Below are 15,068 nucleotides of genomic sequence, written 5' to 3' on the forward strand. Positions count from 1 at the left end.
AGGAGTCAGCGAGAATCCCTCAAGGAAAAGAGTTTGAGACAAAAGGGGAAGAGGTTTGAGGAATAGAGAGTAGGAGTGGTGAGAGGTGTCTGTGCCGTGGCTGGGTGGCCAGCCAGAGTCTCACGTGACTTCGCAGTTGACCAGGAAAGATTCCATTGCTGACTACAGTCCCTTTCGTCAGATCCCAGGCCACTCGTGGGAATTGAACTCACGCTTGGTCGTTGCCCAACTACTTACCAGCGATTTGAAGTGAGGACGGGAGTCACACCCTTGACCGTTGTTTGGCCATGAGGGTGTTTGAAGACCAATATGCTATGCGTCTCTCACCCTGAAGTGAGGCTAAGTGTCTCTTCAGAAGTCTTCCTGCCAGTGTTGGAAATCCATTCTCATAGTGGTTTTTCTTTGTTTGTTTGCATAGCTTGGCGCCCGTGTTTGCTCTCTTTGTACCATTTTACTGCTCCATCCCAAGAGTCCAAGTGGCACAGATTCTGGGCCCGTTGTCCATCACAAACAAGACACTGATCTATATATTGGGACTGCAGGTACAGTATACATTGTATGTTCACATCTCTCTAACCAGATCTGGGTGGCTTGGGGTTTTGGTTTTATTTTGCTCTCTCCTCTTTTGTCTTTTTCTCCTTAAACAATGTTTCCATAAGTCTTGATGATCTCTATCATGCTCAGAGGAAGTGTTACGGAGCGAGGGCATCAGGGTGAAGATGGTGCTAGAATACTTTCATAGCCTCTAGAGATCTGATAAAAGCTTTCACTGTAACTTGTATCAGTGGAAAATACTTTCATTTAATCAATGTAGTTGTATGTAATTACATTTAAGAATCATAGTTTGAAGTGGAACAAAATGAGAATAGTGGAAAATGGAAAATCCATGTCAGAGTCGGTCTATCCTGTGCTGTGCCGCACACGAAGCTATGACAAGGACCCCAGCGTGCTCTGCCGTCCGAGCTGCGGAGTTTGCAGGAAGCATGATCAAGCTGAGTATCTAAGAATCTAAGACTCAGAGACTGAAGCAGGCTCAAGGCCAGAACCCACTCTGGCTACAGAATAAGTAAAGCCTGTCTCAACAGGAGAGACTGGAGAGATGACTCTGTTAAGGACCCAGGGTCAGTTCCCAGCATTTCCCGACACCCCCTTCAGGCAGCCCACAACTGCTTGTAACTCCAGCTCCAGGAGATCCGACGTCAGCTTCTGGCCTCACCCGTAGACACACACACACACACACACACACACACACAAACACACATGAAATGAAAAAGAATACAAATCACTTCTTAAAGTGAGAAGACACCTTAGAGAAACCGCAGTGGTAAAATGCTTGCCCAGCAAGTCCAGCGCCCCAGGTCAAGGTCCAGCATGCTCTCTCCTACGGAGAGAAGGCGGAAGTGGCATCTCCCACTTTGGTGCATACATGGTGGCAAAGTTGTGCTTTACCACGGCCTTGCTGTGAAGCCACCGGAGCCTTCGTCTGACTTGAAAAGCAAACTTTGAAGGTTGGCTGCCCTGGCACCCAGTGTGCAGCCTCTGCCCGCAGCCTCATGTGCTAGAAGGCGTGGCGCTCTTTAGGTTTCTGTCTGCATTCTCTGGCATTTTCTTCACCTTTCTTCTCGCAGCTTCCTGTGGCACCCTGTGCAGCTTGGCCTTTCGATTACCCCGTTAGCGCTCACTGTGCTCCTTATCCCGCACATCCCAGACCAAACACCGTGCCCCTCCCCCTCCCCTTGTCACCCTCAGTGTTTCCTCCAGCTTCTCCAGTCTTCTGTCCATTATCGGTGACTCATCTGGGGTATTCTCACCATGATGTGTTCACTCCTCGCCATTCAGCCCTACACCATGACACGTGGGTCCCTTCTCACTCTGTCTGCCCTGGCTTTCTCTGTCCATCTGGTTCTCCCTTCTCTGATGCTAGGTAAAAGCACCAAGGACAGAAAGGACTTGGTTACTTTATTAGTTACGGGGTGGGTGTAAGTCATTAGGACCTTGGGGGTTTCAGCTTGGTGACTACAGCCTCTAAGCCCTGCCCGAGGGAAGAGATGTCAGTGCCACTACCTCTGGTAGTTTCCAAGTCAATATAGACGAGCACTGACTTGTGAGGCAGGAGGCAGTATCGTATGAAGTGGAGGTGTCTCCAGAATGAAAGCCAGGTCCTTGTCTGCAGCACCACTTCCCTGCTTCTCCACTGTGAAGTCCAAATGTCCCCTCCATACACTCTGGGTTTTCTTGCATATTCCATGTGTGTGTTTATGTGTTATACTTGTTACTATAGGTGTGTGTGCATGTGTGTTGAAACGAAAAGCAGACTAAATGTGTTTCCTGATTGCTCGACACCTTTGTTTTTGGAGATGGAGATTCACTGGAATCCGTCAGTTCTGCTCCTCCACCCTCCGAACGCTGGGGTCGCACCCATGCATCGCTGTGCTGACTTACTGTGTGTTCTGGGATCTGAACTCAGGTCTTCATGACGGTGTCGCAGGCACTCTGCACTGAGCTGTCTCCCACAGCTCCAGCTCCTCTCCTGCATATTTCTCTGGCTTTCTCTCTCCCTACCACGGACACTTGAAACCAGGAATATTAGACAGATGGATAGACAGGCAAATAACTTTAACCATCCTAAGAGCCGGAGTGCCATCGACGGTGGCTTAGATGTAGTAAATGTTAGGTGTTCACTTCCCGGGGAATCCAGCCCAGAAGTGCATTCATGCCCTTTCTGAGTGCAAATAGAAGCCTGGTGCTAAGGCAAGGGATGTCAGAGACTAAAGAAATGGTTCTTTTCCTGACAAAACGGCAAGCTGCTTTACATGTGTATGAGAGACTAGGGTGACAAGCACAGAGCCATGGTGCAGAGCGTCCCAGTCACTGCTCCTGGTGTTGCCTGACCCAGAGCAAGTCTTCGGTGGCTGAGAAGAAGCCTGGAGAGCAGGGCCTGGCTCTAGAAAACGGTGGCTGGTTTGGGATTCCTCCTCTCCCAAGAGGAAATGCTTGCTTACATCGTCCTCATCCTTGTTACAAGAGCTGGGTATACATCGGCCTAGCGTCATGTCAGCAAAGTCAGGTGGACAGTGGAGTCACTGGAGCAAAGGCTGAAGCCTCCTTTCCCTCCGTGCATGTATGTGTTCCGTGCATGTCTGTGTTCCATGTTCCGTGTATGCCAGTGTTCCATGTTTCGTGTATATCTGTGTTCTGTGCATGTCTGTGTCCTGTGTTCCGTGTATGTCTGTTCTATGTTCCGTGCATGTCAGTGTTCTATGTTCCGTGCATGTCTGTGTTCTATGTTCCGTGTATGTCAGTGTTCCATGTTCCATGCATGTCAGTGTTCCATGTTCCGTGCATGTCTGTGTTCTGTGTTCTGTGTATGTCAGTGTTCCATGTTCCGTGTATGTCTGTTCTATGTTCCGTGCATGTCAGTGTTCTATGTTCCGTGCATGTCTGTGTTCTATGTTCCGTGTATGTCAGTGTTCCATGTTCCATGCATGTCAGTGTTCCATGTTCCATGTATGTCAGTGTTCCATGTTCCGTGCATGTCTGTGTTCTGTGTATGTCAGTGTTCTATGTTCCGTGCATGTCAGTGTTCCATGTTCCGTGCATGTCAGTGTTCCATGTTCCATGTATGTCAGTGTTCCATGTTCCATGCATGTCAGTGTTCCATGTTCCATGTATGTCAGTGTTCCATGTTCCGTGCATGTCAGTGTTCCATGTTCCGTGCATGTCAGTGTTCCATGTTCCGTGCATGTCAGTGTTCCATGTTCCGTGCATGTCTGTGTTCTGTGTTCCGTGCATGTCAGTGTTCCATGTTCCGTGCATGTCAGTGTTCCATGTTCCGTGCATGTCAGTGTTCCATGTTCCATGTATGTCAGTGTTCCATGTTCTGTGCATGTCTGTGTTCTGTGTTCCGTGCATGTCAGTGTTCCATGTTCCGTGCATGTCAGTGTTCCATGTTCCGTGCATGTCTGTGTTCTGTGTATGTCTGTGTCCTGTGTTCTGTGTTGTGTGTGCAGAGCCCTGGAGCGTCTGTCTCGCGCAGTGGCAGCAGTGAGTCTGAGCTGTACCACTTCAGTACTCTCTGTCTTTCTTCATGGCTCTGCAGCTCCCCGCTGCACCTTCCAAAACTATGCCCGAGCCACAGGGCCTTTCATTCTTATGGGACACTTGGAGATGCCTTGTGATTTGTTGTTGTTTTGTTTGTTAGAACCTTGAGCACATCTCTCAGACAAATTTGGAAAACAAAAGAAGAAATTCTTTTCTAATTCTAATTGGAATTAAATAGAAAATACAATTCTAATGCCCTTCATACCTTTGCTTTGTTTTTACTAGCATACTCTTTTTTTTTCAATTTTAACAACTTTATTTTACTTTTTTTAAACAAAATAAGATATAATAAGATAAAACAAAACAAAACAAAAAAACTCACAGGAAAATTGAATGAAGCAAACCAACAGAAGGAAAGAGCCCTAAGAGAAGTCACACGAGCCAGAGACCCACTCGTTCACACATCAAGGAGTCCCATAACGTCTGAAGCTGTAGCCACGCACAGAGGACGGGGAACTAGCTATGCCTACCTTGGGTGAAGTAGAATGAGCCTTTTCATCCCGGAAAAGGGTGCTCTTGGGCATGGACTTAGATGCTGGCAAGTTCTCCAACCTAAATGTACACAAAGCAGTAATGAGAAATTAAAATTAGGAAAGTCATATGAACAGCTCGTAAAGATCATTACCTAGCCCCAAAGATGGACAATGGCTAGTATTTCTACATCGTTAATGCTGATTATGTATGTATAGTTGTTTACTGTAAGTCGCTACAGCCCACTTGTGTGCTTGAAATTCAGTTATTTTCCTTTGCTTGTCAGGGGCCAGGTTCAACACGTGTTATCAGCTACAGAAAGCCTGGAGCCTTTGGCTTAACAGCCTATTTTCTTTTAAATAAACAGAATTGTTATTCCTTTGCCTTCCCATTGCTTCCCTAAATTATGCCATGCATGGTTGATGTGCAGCGGCGCAGTGCGTGAGGCTGCGCATGCTGCGGCTGCTGTGGGATCTCATTTTTAGCTGCCTTCTCTTTTCTTTTGTAGCTTTTCGCCTCTGGCCCCTACGTCTGGATTGTGGCCATAAGTGGACTTGTAAGTGTGATTTTTTTTTTTAACCTCCTTCCCCTGATATCTCTCATCTTTTAAAAGGAAAAAAAATGTGGGGAAAAAGTCATGCTTAGATTGTAGGTCACACACACATGTCTCCAGCGTTCTTTTACCTGTGTCGGGGGTAGCTTGATGTTCCTTCGTGACTAAAATAGCGCAGTTACATGGAAGACCAACATCATTCAAAGGAGAACAGTTGGTCCCGAGTTTCAGAGTGACTTGAATAAAGAAGGTTTTCCATGGGGTTTTTGTTAGTGTTGTTTTAAATGGCATCAGTGGTCTAATTCATAGCAAAAAGAGACAAAGAATGGAGATGCCGGGCCCTCCTGAGCAGGACAGCTACTCCACTTCAGGGGAGCTTCTCCACTTCAGGAGAGCTTCTCGACTTCAAGAGAGCTTCTCTACTTCAGGACATCTACTCCATTTCAGGAGAGCTTCTCCACTTCAGGAGAGCTTCTCGACTTCAGGAGAGCTTTTCCACTTCAGGAGAGCTTCTCTACTTCAGGAGCGGTATTCCACTTCAGGAGAGCTTCTCCACTTCAGGAGAGATACTCCACTTCAGGAGAGCTTCTCCACTTCAGGACAGCTACTCCATTTCAGGAGAGCTTCTCCGCTTGTGTAAGAGACATGGTTGTGGAGGGAAAAGATGAGGTGACTTGCCAAGTCAGGTGGGTCAGAGCAGGACAAAGATCCCGGTGTTTGTGGCCAGAGGGTGAAGGGAGCATGCTGGAGGCTTTGGTGTCCTCATCTGGAGATTCCCAGGTCCACAAGAATTCATTGCACTTTAGAAAACACTTTAAAAGAAATGTCGAGCATGCGGCTGAGATTGATGCCTCATGACCTGAATATAAACTTGTGGAAATAAATTTGTAACAAGTGTACATAGAAAATAGTTTTCATCTCTTTCTTTTAAAAGTTAAGAAAATTACAGAATGGGTTTATAGAAATATATGTCGTATCAAGGGGGGACAAATACTTACGGCCCCCACTGCAGACCCTGTCAGCCACACTGATCCTTGTTTTCTGAAGGAGTGACTAGGACTTTGGGACACCCTGAGGGCTTGTGACACTTTCTCCAGACTCTCTAAACTCTGATAGGTCACTTCTGACAGTATGCAGTCATTCACTTCCCTCATCTTGTGCTCCCAGCCAAGGTTCTGAGGATCATTCACCCAGGACCCCATAGTGAGGCTTCCAGGGGACAACTGGTTCTCATTTCCCTTCCCCTTCCCCCAACCCCTCTCTCCTCTCTCCATGTCCTTTCTCTTCTCTCTCTTCCTCTTCTTTCCCTTCTCTCTCTCCTCTCCTCTCTCCCTCTTCTCTCTCCTCTTTGTTCTCTCCTCTCCTCTCCCATCCCCTCCTTTCCCCTCCCCACTCCTCTTTTCCCCTTCCCTCCCCTCCCCTCTTCTGTCCCCCTCTATCTTTTCTCCTCTCTCCATCTCCTCCTGTCCCCTCTCCTCCCCTCCTCTCCCCTTCCCTCCCCTCCTCTCCTCTCTCTGTCCCCCTCTGTCTTCTCTTCTTTCTCCCCCTCCACTCCTTTCCCCTCCCCTCCTCTCCTCTCCTCCCCCCCCCTCTTTCCTCCCCCCTTCCCCCTTGAGCCTGGGCTTATTCTGACCGCCCCCCACTCACCTTGAGCTCACAGCTGTCCTGTCCTGCTAGGATCACAGTTGAGAGCCATCTGGTGTTCTTGAGACCTGTGGTGGTTTAGGGTCATTCTGGGGTCAGTTTTGCCATGAGAGCTGCAGGTAAGAGCGGTGGCATCAGAGTTTTGCCGGCAGTGGTGATCTCCAGCCTCATTTTCGGATGTTCTAAAGCATGCAGGAACATGGGAACCACCTTTGTCACGGTGCGGGTTTCTGCAGGCTCATTACCAGCCGTAACGTGTCTGTCTTAATAACACACTGTGATGCGTTTGTTTTAAGTGTCCTATTTTCTTTCTTTCGCTATTCTGTTTTTAGACTTCTGGTGGTAAATTCAGTGCTTACTGTCACCTCCGAAAGTTTCATTCTGTGACAGTCAGGTTCTAGAACTGGGGGATGCATTTCTCAACTGTTAGTCTTTCTAGAGTCTTCTAGAGTGTTGAGGTGGAAGCCGTGTCTCTTCCAGTGTGCTTCCGAACAGCCAGTAAGCGAGTTAACCTTTGAAAGGACTCAAGGGTCCTAATAATTTCCAAAGAAAAATCCTTTTTTCCCCCAGAGGAGTAAATAGGTCCCCGGTGTGTCTTACATAGAATTCCAGGATGACTTGGCATTTCAAGGAATCTGTTATCATTAACCATTCATGAATCAATTGAATTTTTTTACAGTAATTATCCCAAATGATAAAAAATCTGCTAAATCTTTATATTGATCTCTTATTTTTCAGCATATAGATAAGACCTTGTTTGTTTCTGATGACTGCTCATGAGCTGAGCGTGTAAGGTGCCCCCAGCACTGATGTGTTGGTTAAAATAGAATGATTGGTAGCAGCACTAATCGATGAGTGTTCTTTCCTACAGCGCCATGCGTGCTGGCTCTTGTTTCCGAGTGCTGCTTCTCTCTGACACTCTCATCATGAGGCCCTAGGTCCTATATCATAGGCTGTGAGGATGAGGGGGTTTGGTTTATAAGCAGAGCATGGTGCTGCACCCCTATAATCACAGCATTCAAGGGGCAGAAGCAGGAAGATTGTGAGTTCAAAGCCAGCCTAGGCTGCAGAGGAAGCTCCTGTCTCTAACAAGCAAAACCAGAACAATAGCCTTCTTTGTGAATGGCTCCCTTGCTGACCAGTGAGCTGAGAGTCACAAAGCCACAGTCCATCCAGAGGCCTCTTGCTCAATGTGACTTCTCTTTTTCCCTTTAGATGACTTAACTTCCTTTTTCTTTCTTCCTTTTGGTTTTAATGCTAACTAAAATACCTAAACATTAAAAATCATGCCACAAGAAAGAATTGTACAGACGACATTCCTTATTGCAAACAGTATTACAAAACCTCTCTGTGGGGCCACCAAATGACCTGGTGGGCACTTGCTGCCCAGCCTAACGATTCAGTGACCCCCCACTGTGGAAAGAGAGAGCAGACTCTTTGAAGTTGGTCATTGAGCAACACACACATGTGCACACGCATGCATGCATGCATGCACAAATAAATGTCATGAAAGTTATTACCTGTATGAGCATGCATATTTAAACTTTCAGTATTGGAAGCCATCATGTATAAAAAGACTGTGTTTATGAAATAATTTTACTTAACTCTGGCAGTTAATATGTGGTTTGTTTTATTTGGGGGCAAGTGGGCAGGACTGGGGATGTACCTCAATGGTAGGATGCTTGCCTAATATGCATAAGATTCTGTGTTTAGTCCCTAGCGCCAGGGACATTGTGTAAAACAGAGGTTCTCAACCTGTTAGGGGTTACATATCAGATATCCTGCATATCAAATATTTACATTACAGTTCATAACAGTAGCAAAATTACAGTTGTGAAGTATTGACAAAATAATTTTATGTTTGGGGGTCACCACAACATGGGGAAATTTTATTAAAGGGTTGCAGCATTAGGAAGGCTGAGAACCACTGGTATAATACACAAGTTATTTGTTATTTGCTGTCTTCAAAACTAAAAGCTATTCATGTTTTCCTGGAAAGCTCACTTCAGTTTGAGTTTAAGTTTATTATACGCTGATTTCTGTTAGTTTGAACAGTTTTTTATCTCTTCTTGTGTTGTTTCTTCTTAATGATTACACATGAATGAAGCTTCCAAAATTCAGTGCCAAGTACAGATACCTGATTCATGAGGAGCCACCGCTTTCCTGGTTTCCTTTGGATCCATGGGAAATTCTCAGAGAAGATTCACATAGGGCAACAAAAGGAATCTGTAACGCAAAGGATGGATTAAGGCCAAGTGGGGTTCATGGCTAGCAGGTAGGGGGAGCAGAGTAGGGGGCTCAGTGGGGTTGGGGGGCTGCTCGCTGTCCCTCTGGCACCAGGCTGGTGGGATATTAAGCTCGTGTGGTTCTGCCACGAGCTCCGCAGCCATCTCTGTCCCGGTACTTCTCCATTTCCTGCAGTTTCGTGAATCGTAGTAATGAGTCATAGCCACGAGGATGTACCTTGACTCTCAAAAGTGTGGTCCGCCTCAGCCATGATTAAAACAGAAAGAACCTGCTTCTGCCAAGTTTATGTTCTCACAGTCCACATCTTATCACTTGCTCTTTTTCAAGCTGTTTAAGAGCAGATTAACTGCCCCTCTGTCTCCCAGTCCCCAGGAGCACGTGGCTCCCGCACAGTACCCTTTGTACTTGCCCTGCACAGCACATCAGACTTCGGTTATCTGGTGATCGATCTTAGTGTGAAAAAGAATCTCTTACCCACTGTAGGGTAGAAATGTACATGGAAGCCAGATCGTATCGAACCCTGAGTGTGGTTTGGGCTGGGGTTGTTTTCTGTGGGCAGTTAGGCTCTTCAAAGCTCTTCAAACAAACATTCAGATGGTACAAGATTGTAGCTCCTGCTGGGCGTTCATAAATGCGACGGAAAGGGAAGATGAGTTACCTCAAAGCGGTCAGGTGTCTCCTGTGCGGGCTCTGATTTGCCTGCCTCTTCTTCACATGGCTTACTTCTAAAGACAAAAACAAATAATTAAACAAACTAGTGTCTTAAGACTGGTGGAAATGTGGGTAAATTTGGGGGCTCTGACCCTTTCCCCCGGGTGGTGAGAACTAACGTTGTGTGGGCCTTCGGCTTGGGTGTGTCTTTTTTTTTTTTTCTGTCTATTCTTTTTTCCCCAGACTTCTCATGCAGACTGACCAAACAGAGTCAGGGAAGCAGGGTGAGTAACTCATGTATTGATCAAGGCCTTCAGTTAAACTCTGGGAATTCACAAGCTAGAGTCCCAAATTTAGCAGTTCATTGGAAACAAAGTCAGAGGCTACAAGAGAAATCAAAGCTGGCTAAAACTTTGAGTTTGCTTGGCCTTGAAGGCCCACAAGGAGCAGGACCACCCAAGACTCCAAGGAAACACACACACTTAGAGGGAGCATTCACCCTTTGAGAAACAAAAGAGCAGTTATGATCCCAGTGTGTGTCACACACAGAATTATGCTGATTGTTCCTTCCTGCCTCCCTCTTCACTCCCCCCCTGCTCTGTCGTGACCCCAGGCCCCTGGACCCACTAAAAGAAACCACCTGTTCCATTTGGTGGTTCACCTGTTTGGAGGTTCATCTGTTTGGACGTTCATCTGTTTGGACGTTCATCTGTTTGGAGGTTCATCTGTTTGGAGGTTCACCTATTTGGAGGTTCACCTGTTTGGAGGTTCATCTGTTTGGAGGTTCACCTGTTTGGAGGTTCACCTGTTTGGAGGTTCACCTGTTTGGAGGTTCACCTGTTTGGAGGTTCACCTGTTTGGAGGTTCACCTGTTTGGAGGTTCACCTGTTTGGAGGTTCACCTGTTTGAGGTTCACCTGTTTGGAGGTTCACCTGTTTGAGGTTCACCTGTTTGGAGGTTCACCTGTTTGAGGTTCACCTGTTTGAGGTTCATCTGTTTGGAGGTTCACCTGTTTGAGGTTCATCTGTTTGGAGGTTCACCTGTTTGGAGGTTCATCTGTTTGGACGTTCATCTGTTTGGAGGTTCACCTGTTTGAGGTTCATCTGTTTGAAGTTCATCTGTTTGGTGGTTCATCTGTTTGGAGGCTCACCTTTTGGAAGTCCATCTGTTTGGAGGGAATGTAACTGGTTCTCATAGTCTCATAAGGAGTGGCACTATTAGGAGGTACGGCTTTGTTGGAGTGGGTGTTGTCTTGTTGGAGGAAGTGTGTCACTGTGGGGGTGGGCTTTGAGGTTTCCTATGCTCAGGATACTGCCCAGTGTCTCAGTTGACTTCCTATTGCCTGCAAGGTGTAGGACTCTCAGCTACAGCACCACGTCTGCCTGTACATGATCATGCTCCCCACCATGTTGATAAGGGACTGAACCTCTGAAACTATAGGCAAGTCACTCCAATTAAATGTTTTCTTTATAAGAGTTGCCATGGTCATGGTGTCTCTTCACAGCAATAAAAACCCTAACTAAAGCAGTCTGTTTGGTGGTTGATCTGTTTGGAGGTTGCATCTCAGTCCAGGGCCAATGATCAATGAATTCCAGACAGGGGTCACATAGGGCCCAGGGACTATAGACATGTGGCAGTGGTGGTGATGCCGCTGTTATTGGCATCGTCTTAGGAGCTTTTGTTTGTTTTCTCAGACAGGCTCTCAATGTGTTTGTTACCCAGAGTAGCCTGAAACACGTGTTGTAACCCAAGCTGCGTTCAGACCTATTCTCTCCATCTCTACTTCATAGATGGTAGATTGCGGGCACACACCTCCATGTCTGGCAGATGTTCATGCTAGTGGCTTTAGCTGGCCGTGCTGGCCGTAGCTGGCCGTAGCTGGCTGTCTTGCACAGGGCAGCTCTTCAGTTTATCTCCACAGTCACCTTGCCCAGATCAGAGCCCAGGGTCCAGATACAGTCCCCCCATACATCACCGCCTCCTCTAGCATTTTGTTCAAGTCCCTCCTTCCTTGTGCACATGCACGTGTATACACGTCTGTATATGGCTGCCATGTGAGTATTTAATGAGATCTGGCCTCACTGATCTTTACATTTAAGATGTGTTGTTGATACAATCACAGTGTCACGTGTTAGTTCTCGAGCTTATTCCTTTGCTTCACTGGAGCTTTAATAATTTCCTCTGCTTGGCCTGGATCCCTCGCAGCCACCGTTCCCCTCTGCTCCCTGTGGACATCGGGCATTGATTGTCTTGTGATTAGTCACTTGTTCCAGTTAGTGTGAGAGCTTTCTGATTCATTTCAGTTCCCTTTCACAGACAAATGGCTTATCCGTTCATGGATCAGTGGACATGGATCATCGATTATGGTGGATAGCACAAAAGGGAAAATGAGGGTTCTAATTTCAATTATTTTTTAAGTTTATTTAAAAATTTAATTTATTTTTGTTTATTCATTTGTGTGTGTGTGCGTGCGCGCGCATATTTGTGGGTGACATGTCATGGCACATATGTGGAGGTCAGAGGACAACTTGCTGGAGCTGGTTCTTCCCATGTAGGTCCTGGGTATCCAGCTGAGGATGTCAGGCTTAGCGACAAGTGCCCTTCATATCCCACCAAGCCACCTCACCACATCCTGATGTTAATTTTTTCATTATGTACTTAGAAGTGGGATTATTGTATTAAATGATAGTTCTGTTTCTATAGAAAAAACATTGTATGTGAATGAGCGTGCCTCATGTAAGTCTATGCGCCATGTGTGTGCAGTCCCTGTAGAGGCCAGGAGAGTGTGGGATCCCTGGGAACTGGAGTCACAGCCCTTGAAGCCAGATCCCCTGTAAGGTGAGCTGCCTCTCTAGTTACGTAAGCAAGACTGAAGGACACAGCTGGGAACAGCCTTCTACAGCCTCCTCTGTCGACAGCCCAGGCCTTATCCTCACCTTGTATTTCACACCTTCTTGTGGGTGAGAGTCTGCAGCACACATGGCCTGGAGACAGAAGACAGTGTAAGGTACCGTCAGCTAGGTTCAGGGTGCTAGTTACAGAAGGGCGAGGTGGAGATCAAGACGAGGCGCAGCAGTGTGCACTGTGGAGATTTCTGGTAGATTAGCTTGTCATTCACATGACATAATATCTTCACATTGTCTACCTAGCAAGAGACTGGACATTATTAATCAGTTTTGATTATCTTAGAGCTGTTAGGTTGGTGTGGGTGTGGGTGTGGGTGTGTGTGCATGTGTGTGTATTTAACTAGGCGAGTACAATGTTTATTCCTCTTTGGAGCTAACTGTGTTGATACTTCTCTTCTGTCTTATAACCTCCAGCCATCTACCCCTGCAGCAACATGGGCCTTCTGTTGATTGTTTTGCTCTTTTCGAAGTCTGTTTGTTTTGTAGAATATGAAGTTGTGGTTTGAATAAGAATGACCCTCATGGCTCAGATGTTTGAATGCTTGGTCCCCAGCTACTGGAACTGTCTGGGAATGAGTAGGAGGTGTGGCCTTATTGGAACAGATTTGGCCTTGTTGGAGGAGGTGTGTCACTAAGGGTAGACTTGAGGTTCCAGAAGCCCACACCAAGCCCGGTGTCTCTGTCTCTCTGCCTGTTGCTTGTGGCTCAGGATGTAAAGGTCTCAACTACTCCTTCAGTGCCATGCCTGTCTGCTTATTGTCATGATCATCACAAACTAATCCTTTCAAAGTGTAAGCAAGTTCCCAGTCAAGTACTTTCTTTTTTAAGAGTTGTCTTGGTCATGGTATCTCTTCACAGCAATAGAGCAGTGACTAAGCCTGAAGTCTTTTGTATTTTTTCTTATTCTTTTAATAATTTATTTTTATTTTATGTTCATTGGTGCTTTCCCCGACTGTATGTCTGTGTGAGGGTGTCAGATTGCCCGGAACTGCAGTACAGACAGGTGTGGGTGCCATGGATTGAATCCAGGCTGTCCTATCTAGGGACAAGTACCCCCTACCTTTAAGCCATCTTGTCAATCTAATACGATATTTTTCTATTGAGGTGTTTTATGTTGTGTTTGGCTGGTGTTTCTCTTGTTTATTTATCGTGTTTGAGTGTGTGTGTCTGTGTGTAAGATTAAGTTTTACCTACTGTGATGCCCAGCTTGGCCTCTGATCCCTGGACCCCATGGGCAGTGTGTGGTAACTGACTTAAAATGAACAGGTGTGGCAGAGGACGCTGTGACTCCCAAGAGCGGGTCAGCACACAGCTGCTCTGCTCTGCTTTCTCTTGGGGAAGCCAGCTGCTGTGACCTGGAGACACAGAAACTCCCTTAGACACGGAAATGCCCATGGCAGGGGCTGGGCGTTTCTCTCACATTCGACACTAACTTACCAGGTGTTCTCTTGACCCATCTTGGAAGTTCATCTTCCGTCCTGTCAGGTCTTCAGATGAGTAGAGGGTGACTAACATCTCGACTGAATGCAGCTTCTTGAGAGACTTTGAGTCATAACTGTTAGCAGGCTAAGCTGCTTCCAGATCCCTTCCTCACACATAAAAAGAACAGCCTGTGTGGTTGATAAACACCTGCTACTCGGAGCCATGCAGTTTTACGTAGTCTGTTTCTCCAGATCCCGCATCTCACATCAGCACATAAACAGGATGACGTTTTCCAATCTAGAACACGGCATGTATCCACATTTATTAATTTTTGCTGTCCCACGTGTAACCCTCGCACAGCTGCCGTTGAGACTGGCTTTCGCGGTTTTCTCCACTTAATGCTGGTGTAGAGCAAGCAGGCTGTTTGGGGACAGCGTCCCTGTTGGGCTTACTCACGTTGTTCATCGCTTTTGTTACGTTTTCCACATTCATCCATCTCGCAGTCAGGAAATACCTATCTGTTACCATCTATGCCGTGTATTTTGCTAAATTCATTCTCCTGCCTAAGCCTTCTCCTGTAATGTTGAATACAAGCAGCACAAGGTGGGGCAGAGGAGATGGCTGTACGAGTTCAGTGCTTACTACCCAGCGTGAGGGCCTGAGGCCAGGTCCCCAGCACCCAGCACAAGGTGGTCTTGTTGAAAGTTGTCCACATTGTACAATTTACCTCATCCTCCTGACTCCTGATACATAGTTTTCTTAAAAAGAAAAAAAAAGGAAGTTCCAGTAGGTTTCTAAGACACTTTATTAGAAATCAGTAATATGAGATCTGTCTGATTTTGTTCTCAGCAGTTCGGGACAGCACAGTGGTTTTGCTGGCTACTCACAAGCTGAGGTCATCACTCTTCCCTCACACAGAAGAGGTGAGGAGAAGTCAGCCTCCGACACCACCACGCAGCCAGACTCTCTGCATGATCCTTTCTAGCGTGCTCACAAGAAACAGACACCTTTGAGGATCTCTAATGTGCAGGCTCATTCTTGGGGTGACCAGCAACGACTGCCGTTGACCTCAT

General features: G+C 46.6%; 1 protein-coding gene across 1 annotated transcript in view; it reads left to right on the forward strand.

The window, feature by feature from the left end:
• Ubac2 (UBA domain containing 2) overlaps window positions 1-15,068 on the forward strand; it is a 167,122-nt gene that overhangs the window by 107,761 nt on the left and 44,293 nt on the right. Inside the window, exons 5-6 of the mRNA XM_075950198.1 lie at window positions 419-542; window positions 5,081-5,128. Of these exons, the coding sequence (XP_075806313.1) occupies window positions 419-542; window positions 5,081-5,128 (172 nt within the window). The remainder of the gene's footprint in view (window positions 1-418; window positions 543-5,080; window positions 5,129-15,068) is intronic.

This window comes from Microtus pennsylvanicus, chromosome 15, assembly GCF_037038515.1.
Source record: "Microtus pennsylvanicus isolate mMicPen1 chromosome 15, mMicPen1.hap1, whole genome shotgun sequence".
Lineage (NCBI taxonomy): Eukaryota > Metazoa > Chordata > Mammalia > Rodentia > Cricetidae > Microtus > Microtus pennsylvanicus.